A 10217-nucleotide genomic window follows, 5' to 3' on the forward strand; every position below is an offset into this window, starting at 1 on the left:
ATTTTTGGCTTCTATTAAAACAGCTACATGTTCTCACCTTACTCCCTTGAGATCATTCAGTTCATCTGCTAAAAGATAAGGTGAAAAAAACATTGTTAAAATGTGATGTGGGAATAGATGACCTATAAATTCTCATACAACTCAAAAATTCTGATTTCGTTTAATAAAAATCAGAGATACCTATGAATTTACATGTTAAAGTATTCTCACATTGTAACTTTCCAAAAGAGAAATATTCGAGTTTCTGTCTTAAAATTTGAGATTACAGCCCTGGCTGGTGTAGCTCAGTGGACTGAGCATCATCAGTTCAATTCCCAGCCAGGGCACGTGGCTGGGTTGCAGGCCAGGTCCCCAGTAGGGGTTGCACGAGAGACATGCAATCGATGTTTCTCTTGCTCGTTGATGTTTCTTCTTTTCTTTCTTCCTCCCTTCCCCTGTCTGAAAATAAATTTTAAAAAAAGATTTGAGGTTACAAATCTTTCTTCAACTTACAATTACTTATTTTTAAATAATAATTTTGAGTGTCCTTAAAAGAGCTATCGTTGGCCTAAGAGTGGAAACAATTTAAATATCCATCAGTAGATGAATGGGTAAACCAAGTGTGTTTCACACACACAATGGAATATTACTCTGCCTCAAAAAGCAGGAAATGTTAATACATGCTGCAACATGGAGGAACCTTGAGGACATTATGCTAAGTAAAATAGGCCAGACAGAAAATGAACAAATACTGTACCATTCAACTTATATGAGGACCCTAGAATAGTCCATTTCATAAAGGTCAAATAAAACAGTTGTTGACAGAGAGTGAGGGTGAGGGAAAGGAGATGTTTTATTTAATGGGTAAAGAGTTTCAGTTTGGGGTGATAAAAAGAGTTCTGAAAATAGATAAAGGTAATGGTTGCACAATAATGTGAATATACATAACGCATTGAACCATATACTTAAACATGGTAAATTTTATGTGTACTCCAACCACAACAATAATAAAAAGAACTATACTCATGTACCAGAGTTATCTGATAGCAAGTTATTGTAATCTGAATTGGGTGGTTAGCTGGATCGGTGAGTATCACTGGATTGGTCCAAGGTGATGATGTCATGGTCAGGTTGCTCTAAGTTCCCCCTCCATTAAGGTCAGAATGAGAAATATGCTGGGAATCCTGTTCAATGTAACAGTATTTCTGAGTTAAAAGCAACTATTCAAACATACGTTCTCACAGAAATATTTATGCTTTGCCGCCCATAACCGTAGGTGGATGACGTTTCCCCCTCAAAATAATTTTTGGCTTTCTCGTTGTGTAGATTTGTTTAGATATGGCCAAGTATATGCCTTTGCTAACCATAATCTTATATCTCTGCTACACAGACATAGGTGCAGTGAGTGAAGGCCATGACCTTAGATGAAAAGCTTAAACTAAACCCTCAAGAACCTCAAGAATAGTCTTTGTGAACCATGAATGCAATCATACATCTGCTTCAAGATATCTAGCCACTGCAGCAGCAGTAGCTTGTGATTCATTTGATTCCGTTCATTCATTGTTGTGATTTTATTAGTATGTGTTATTAATACTCCTTTTTTCTTTCCATTGTCAGAGTAGTCTGAAGGCTGCATCAGACACAGACACATGGAACATGGGTTTGGGCTCTCCATGAGGTCTCCCAGACCACCCTCTCCAATCCAGTCATCAGAGTGCTGGTCATTGTGTACGATGCTGTTTCACTCTCCATTTTTCTTGCAGTTTCACCACTCTGATTGCCTTTCAACCTGGCTACTTCATTTCATTGCCACTAACTACCTCATCTTCAGTCAAAAGCCTGAATTTCAGGATCTTTCAGGTAGATTGCCAATTACTGTGTTGAAAGAAAACTTTGTGTTGTTTGTTCTTATATTTGGGACATAATTTGTAGGAATAGTGGTTTTTAAAAATTAAAAGGTCAGTGCAATACATTCCTTTTACATATGCAGAGTGGTACCTGAGGATACATTAACTAGTCACCCGTGCCGTGTAAGTAGCTTTGTCTGTATTACACAAGAAGTTTTCTAATGATGAGAGCACCCATGATTTTTAAATGCATTTTTCCCTGAAGTGTAGAGATAAGGTAGCCTCAGGCAGCATTTGGAGTTGATACAAAATATCTTGGTTTTATCTACCCAAATCAGAAGCAAAATTTAAGCAGTGCAGATTGAAAAACGTTTTTATTGTAAAGAAATTGTAATTGTTGTATATTATTTATAATATATAGTTCTATTGTAGCGATATCTCTATTAAGTGTATCTATATGGGAATTTACCGTATTACCTCAGAATAACAGTTTTGTGTAGATCAAAGTGCTGCAAAGCTTACTGACCCTGGTCGGGTAGTTCAGTTGGGTAGAGAGTTGTCCTGATGAGCCAAGGTTGCAGGTTCAGTCTCTGGTCAGGGCACATACAAGAATCCACCAGTGAAAGCGTAAATACATTGAACAACAAGTTGATGTTTCTCTCTTTGTCTCTCCCCTTTCCTTTTTTTCCCTAAAATCAATAAATAAAAAGAAATATTTTTTAAATTTACTGAGCGGCGAGTATGCATAGTGTGATTTTAAAGATAAATTATAAAGATTAAAACAAATCAAAGGTTGAGCTTCTCAGTTGTTACATAAGAGGAAATAAAAATGAAAATAGGCTAGTTATCAGGGTAGATAATCATTTTAGTACAAAGAACTGCTCATGTTATTACCTAGAATAGACTCAAGAAATAAACTAGAAGGAAATTAAAAGATCACCTAGTGAAGTAAATTCAGACTCTAAATGGAGAACTCTCCTTGGAAATGCCTGAACGTCTTCTGAGGTGGGGCAGAGAGTGCGGAGTGGGTACAGGAAGAGGAGGGAGTGAAATGAGGGAAGAGAAGGCTACATTTACACTTCTTGGAGTTTTTCCCTCTCGCCTTCAACCAGAGCAGTCTGCTTTATGTCTTAGCTTTCTACATGTATTTTACTTGTAAAAGAGAACCTGCTGCTAAAAAAAAAACCCTGAAAATCTCTGGTTTCATTTGGCTACTTGTTGTACAGTTAAGGAAACCAAAACATAGAGTTTTTGGCAGCTGTCTTGGCAGACGTTCAGCCAGTCAGCAAACACTAAGTGGCTGCTGGCAGCCTCTTCACATAGAATTCAACTCTTAGTGTCATAGGGGAACATAATAAACCAAAGCAGAACAATAGATATTTACTAACCACTTACTTTGTGCAAGAAATGAACAAAAAGTCCATCCATAAAGATAAGGCATATTTCTGCTTGCTGTTCGTTGGTAGGGACATTCTTAAACAGTTATTTTTTTCAGAAGTCAGTTGAAATGAATGGACATTTTGATTTTAGAAGCACCTTCATTTTGCCGCCTCAGTTTACCTCCATTTGAAAACAAAGAATACAGTTATTTTCCCACTTACTACCTTGCAAAAATGTATGATACACATGGAGAGTGCTGTTACAACCTTGGGAGAAAGATCTCTGTAAATCCTTTGAGCTGTTAATTTTGATTTGATTTTATTACTTACACAGTGCTTTATAAGTATGCTCTGACCTCCTGACATAGTGAGAAGCAGGCCCCCAGGGTGTATTTGACAAGGCAGGGCAAGGAAATGAGGCTGCATCAGTGATTGTCTTCTACTCCTTTGCGGGGAACTACAAGGTATCACAAGGGCTCTGAACCAGTGGGACCTGCTCTGTCGGGACCTGCTGTGACCGTCCTTGGGGCAGAGATAAAAAAGCCTCTGTGGATAAGGAAAATTTGATAGTCTGAACAGGTGGTCACAAACTGGTAGTCTGTGGGTTGAATGTAGCCTGCCAAGGGGTTTTATTTAGACCACATGGTTTTTGTTTTGTTTGTTTGTTTGTTTGTTTGAATTTAGTGTCAGCATTTAAAAACTATAACATTGTCACTTTAAAAAAAAATCCAAAATTTTGGCCTCTTTTGAAAAGTTGTAAGATCCAGCTGCTCTGGGCCCATCTTCCCACACGACACCCCCTGGGAATAAGCAGTGGCTGCCTGTGTAAAGGAGCATGTCCTCCAGACTGTGACCGTCACTTCTCCTCTCTGTTGCCTCACACGTGGTCTACTCCCAGTGCTCACCTGAAGTTCAGGAGGGTTCTCGTCACAATCACTCTATAGCTTTCCTAAAGAATTGCCTGTTTTCAGTTTCAAAGATTATCAAATTAGTATTAGAATTGTTTTCTCTTAACTGAGAATTTTACTTAGAGTTATTTAGAAATTCAAAGGTGAGACTGGAAAAGATCTCATCAATTCTGGCACAGATGCATCAGAACTCCATTAAATAGCTCATTAACTGTTAGACATTTTCTATACTGGACTCATGGAGACAAACAGCAATGCACAGGAATATAAGTTACCGGCATTATGAAATCATTATTCTAGTTTTATTTAGCTGAATGTTACACATTTTATATTATAGAGGGTATTTTTGTCTTGTTTTGTTGGTGGTGGTGGTGTTGGCCAGAGCTCATCTGTGATAACTTTTTTATTTTATCTTAACTGAAGGAGCAGTTCTATATTACCTTTGCATCCTAATGAAACTAAAATGAGTTTCCCTGAGCAGCTAATTCAGTTCTTGTCTGGGCCCCACAGCCTGGATCCAGACCTCGTTAGTCCAAGTTAGGGTGGCTGGAGAGGTGGGGACCGACTTAGCAGGAGGAAGCCTGAGTGCCCGCAGAAGGGAATAATGAGGAGAAACAAGCTGATTCGCCCAGCGAAATAACAAAAACCTTCAACATCCGAGGGACCAGGTGTTTTATAAAGCAGAATGAAGCTTGGGGCCAAAAGCAGTACAATAACTTAAATGTTGATTAAGACACTTTTACCACACACCATACCACCCAGGCTTCTCCTTTATCATCACTGGAGATAGGAGGCTCATTACTGAATAAATGAAACCAAAAAAGCTATAAAATCATGAACTCTGAACATAGTTGAGATTAGGCAGGGAGCTGGACTGAAAACATGGGGCTTAGGCGAAAGTGTGCACATTTCGTAGTAAACATCCAGCTTCCTTCCTCTATCCAGACTGTAGAATTCTGGCAGCCACATATTTTCTACCTCTATAGCCTGGGCACAGAATTAAAGCATCAGAGGGAGGAAAAGGTCCAGTTGCGATCATCTGGGAATTCTTTTGATGAACCCAACATTAATCTGCTTAGTTGTGCTTCAGTGTATTCATTCCACCAGTCAGCAGGTCTAGCCCCTGCCCCAAAGATTCCCAAACAGCTTTCCAGCATCTCACTCCTCAATAGAAAGAGATGACTGAGAATCAACAGATATATGGGGCAGTGTCCAGCCTTAAAGATAGATACCTTTGCCATTTGCACAGAATACTTCCCTTCTGACACTTCTGCTTGCCGGTGTGGGGGTTTTACCCCACCCCAAGCAGTTCTCACCACCAGCTGGGTGACCTACCATCTAACTCAGTTCTGACACTGTACCTGCAGATGGTGAGAGGGTCAGATCCCACAGGTTAGGGGCTCAGTCCCACAAAACTGTCTCCCACCTCACTTTAGACACCAGTTGCAATTTCAGTATTTCCGACCAATTGGTTATAGATAAGAGGTTCCAATGACTCCTTCCTTGGGTTCAATTAATTTGCTAGATTGGCTCACACACTTAGCTAAGTTTACCAGTTTATTAAAGGATACAGATGAGCAGCCAGATGAAGAGATGTATCGAGTGAGGTCTGGGAGGATCCCAAGTGTGGGAGCTTCTGTCCCAGTGGAGTTGGGGGCTTGGGGCATCATCCTCTGTACATGGATGTGTTTACCAACCTGGAAGCTCTCTGAATGGTGTAGTTTTGGAGTTTTATGGAGGCTTCACTGTATGGGCATGACTGATCATGAACTCTACTTTCAGTCCTTTTCTTAAGAAAATGTAGGGGGCAGCAGGGAGGCATGGCTGAAAAATCCAAGCTTTTAATCATGGCCTTTCAGTGATCAGCCCTCATCTGGGAGCCCAGCCAATATTGCCTCATTAGAATAAATGACACTTTATCACCCAGGAAATTACAGGGGTTGCAGGAACCTTGAAACAGGGGTTAAAGACCATGTATTAGAACAAAAGACTCTCCAAGTGCTCTTATTGCTGAGGGAATTACGAGAGTTTCAAGAGCTCTAGGCCAAGAACTGGGTACAGAGGCGATTACATATGTATGTTTTCTATTATCTCACAAGAAGGAACTTAGAGGAATAAAGAGACACAAAGAATAGAAGAAAACCTTAAAAAACCCTTTAAAACTATCCTCTAAGACTAAGAAATGTACACCCATAAAAAGCGGGGATAGAATATTGCTAAGGAGAAATAGCAGCAAGGGTGGGGGGCGGAGCTGTTGGTCGCTAGGCAGAGTTTCAGTGTTGCAGTTTGAAAAGGGTTCTGCAGCTTGGCTACACAGCCCCGTGAATGTACTTAAGGTCACTCAGCATACACTGTGCACTTAAAATAGTTGAGATGGTTTATTTCATGTGTATTTTACAATTTACAAAAAGCCGCAAAAGAATACGTCATTCTTGGAAATGTGAAATATGATAGCGAAAACACAATAAAATAGTTGAAAAATTAAGATAACGAAATCTCCCAGAAAGCAGAACAAAAAAAAAAGATAAGAAAGAAAGTTAAAAAAAAAAAAGAAAAACTTGGGGGCTCAATACAGGAGGTAAAGATCCTGAATGATAGAAGTTAGTACAGGGGAAAAAAAACAAGAGAAAATTACCAAGAAATGATACGAGAGGTTGTCTATCCCAGTAGTGAAGGCCTTGGGTCAGCCGAGTGCAAGCATCTGCTAAGTGCTCAGCTTAATGAACAAGATACGCCATTGAGACCTGTAAAAATGCCACTGTAAATAGAAAAAAATTGAAAACATTACAGGATAAAAAAACACACATATTACTTACACCAAGGACTATGAATCTGAATGGTAGTGGAGTTCTTAGGAACCCTGGCAACTAGAAAGCAGTGGTGTGCTGTCTCCAACATTCTGAGACAGTTTTAACCGAGGATTCTATACCAAACCAAATCATAAATTGTGTGCAAGGATAGATTGAAGTCATTTCATCATAAGCAAAAATACTTCTGATGTACCCACTTTTTTCAGGAAGCTATAAAGCAGAGGTGTCAAACTCATTTTCACCAGGGGCCGCATCAGCCTCGTGGTTGCCCTCAAAGGGCCGAATATAATTATAGGACTGTGTAAAAGTAACTACTCCTTAACCAGGGGCAAGGAGCTCGGCGCTGTCGCCAGGTAGAAACAAGGTGCCGGGCTGAATAAAATGAGGTGGAGCACCAGATTCAGCACGCAGGCCTTGGTTTTGCCACCTGTGTAATAAAGGTTCTGCTTCACCAAAACTAGAGAATAAACAAAGTGAAGGACTGGAGTCCAGAGTGGAGGGATCCAGCACAAAAGCAAGGAGCAAGCCTGGAGAGAGAGCAGTAGGATGCAAGCTCTGAGCAAAAGGTCCCCAGGGCAGCAACAACAACAACAGTGCAGGAATGCATAGATTATTTGATAACTCTGGCTTGGTGTAAGATAAAACTGAGAGAACTTTAAAGAGTTTGGAAGGTTACCCTGGCCTGTGTGGCTTAGTTAGTTGGGGCGTCATCCCATAGACTCAGAGGTCTCAGGTTTGATTCCCTGTTAGGGCACATACCCAGGTGTGGGTTCCATCCCTGCTCAATTGTGCGTGAAAGCAACCAGTCAATGTCTCTTATGCATCAATGTTTCTCTCTCCCTCTACCTTCCTCTCTCTCTAAAAGCAATGAAAACAACCTTGGGTGAGGAAAAAAATTTTTTTGAGAGTTTGAAAGGTTGAGTTAGCTACAAAGAAAAAAAAAACCAATTAAATGAAGAAAATCGAAGCAATGGACAAGATGTATCTTAGTGACTGATTTAACCAAAATTGTATTCAATGATTTGGGAAGGCTTGAGGGAGGTGTAGAGAGTATGTAATAGAGCTCGGATGTCATCTATTAAATAGGAAACTAATAATTAATGCCTAAACTTGACCCCAAATAAAATATATTCAATTAACTTTTTTTTTTTCTAAAAATTTTAGTGGAAGAACGCAGTTTTGTTGAAAAGCACAGATGGCCATCGAATTTGTACTTGAAGCAGCTTGCGGAATACAGGAAGTATATTCACTCCCGGAAATGTCGTTGCTTAGTGATGTAACCTGGCGCTTTTGTATACATACACTTTTCAAAAATATTATTATGAAGAATGGGATACCTCTGGGTTCCAGTAAATTCTTGTGACTGAAACATGGGCGTTAAAAAACAAACAAAATATATATATATATGAATATATATATATATTATGGTGTTAAATATTACCATACAGCTTAATGAGTTTACTAGCTCTCTTTGACAAAAACTGTTGTGATCCTAAAAGGGAACAGCATACACCATAGGCTAAATCTAAGGCTTTACCCTAGTGTGTAAAGCTGTTATACAGCTACTTACCCCCTTGAAGATGGCCTATTGCTTTAGTAACATTAATACCCTCCCCAGTTAAGAAATGTGTAGCTTAAAAAAATCATGTAGGATTAATACTGATATTTTATCATGTCTGATTAATTGCTCTGTTAAAATAAGGGGCATTTAAAGACCTAGTCTGACTATTTCTGTAATGAAAAATCTAGGGGAAGACTGACCAATCTGAGACTTTAGGAATCAAAGGTTGTCTGCAATTTTGAATGTGAAATGACACTTAGTTCCAAATCAGTGACAGCGTTTGAACGATCATGAAAAAAAATTCTGTTTTTTTATCTGAACAGCCCAACTGAGCCACTTTGTCTCCTCCCTGGGATTCCGATTAGGCAGGAAGTCTGAACAGAGATGACTCTACAGCCACGCCACCTGTGCAGGGGGACAGGGCTACAGGCTTAAATGGGCCCCTGCCTGTTCAGTGCTCTTCTGTCACTGCCTTGACATTCATAATAATGTTTGAAGAAGGGCCCTGCCTCTCCACGTGGTACTGGACCCCCCCAATCACGTCAGTCTCGTAGCGGGATAGGTACTACGTTTTCTCGCTCAAACATCCGTGTCCCTGGACGCAGAAAAGAGGTGCTGCTGTCCGGGGAAGAGCAGAGGCTTTCTGAAGGGAAAGCATGTGGGGGGGGGGGGTTCTGGGATCTCTCGGGAGATCCATCCCACCCAGGGCCTCTGCTGCCACTTGACCGACCAGTGAGAAACGCCTTCTGTTATCTTGTCTTTAAACACTCACGGTTCTATGTCTGTCACAGCCCAGCACATACTTTCTCATTCATTCTGAAAGGCCAGGGTATTGGTAAAAGTGACTGACCAGTGGGACTTTAATATGTATTTATAAAGATACTCATGGGAAAAAGTGCTTTTTTAGAGAACTTGCTGTTGAAGCCTCCGATGTTTTTGTTTTAGTGTGTTTACTAAGATTAGGATGTTGGTAGCTTGGATTGTTTCTGAGGACCACAAGGTTATTTGATGGGGAGTAGCATGAATTTTGTCCTTCCAGATTACCCAGTGAGTAAAAAGAAAGGCTAGAAGTGAAAGGCTTGTTACAAGTAGAGAAAATGGTACTAGGATAGAGGACAGAATTATAAATTCTCTTGTATTGCGTGTGAACAGAATAATTACACTAGAAACTCACAAACAGAGAGAGGGCAAACCTGATTACTATTACTGTGCTATTGTTAGTGTCATTTTCATCTGTAAAATAATTCAGTGGTGGATATATTTTTCTTCTAATTTCCAGCTATTTTAGAATATGTATAGTTTTCCAACTGCTCCAAGGTTTGATTAAACAGTTTTATACTACAGTATTGGAATCACACACAGTTAGTCCTTGGGTGCACACCAGCACTGTCAGACTGAAACAATGAAATTTCCCTACCTATTTCTTCCAAGAAACCTGATTTTAATTGAATTGTGTTGGTGAAGATTACTATAATGCATTTGATGGTTTTTGTATTTTAATCACTTGAGTGAATCAGCTGTTGGCGAATCCCACTTGATATGGACCAGCATTGTAAAGAATAGAGACTGTGGTAGATTTCTAGAAATCCATTCACATTCAAGAACTTTTAAAATGCAGTGATAGCATTTGGTTCTTCATAGGCTATTCTTACCCCTATGTTAATTAGAGCGCTTAAAGTTCTAAATCAGTAACTTTTAATCTAGGAAATTGAAAAATAAAAGTTCAAAAGTAA

At 39.7% G+C, this 10217-nt stretch overlaps 1 protein-coding gene across 2 annotated transcripts in view; it reads left to right on the forward strand.

The window, feature by feature from the left end:
- Positions 1-10217, forward strand: part of RHOBTB3 (Rho related BTB domain containing 3) — a 51364-nt gene extending 41147 nt beyond the window's left edge. For both annotated transcript variants that reach the window (XM_037153824.2, XM_037153823.2), the window contains exons 11-12: positions 1743-1839; positions 8088-10217. In XM_037153824.2, coding sequence (XP_037009719.2) covers positions 1743-1839; positions 8088-8203 — 213 coding nt within the window. In that variant the 3' untranslated portion in view covers positions 8204-10217. The remainder of the gene's footprint in view (positions 1-1742; positions 1840-8087) is intronic.

This window comes from Artibeus jamaicensis, unplaced genomic scaffold (genome assembly GCF_021234435.1).
Source record: "Artibeus jamaicensis isolate MK-2021 breed Jamaican fruit bat unplaced genomic scaffold, CSHL_Jam_final contig_3214, whole genome shotgun sequence".
Lineage (NCBI taxonomy): Eukaryota > Metazoa > Chordata > Mammalia > Chiroptera > Phyllostomidae > Artibeus > Artibeus jamaicensis.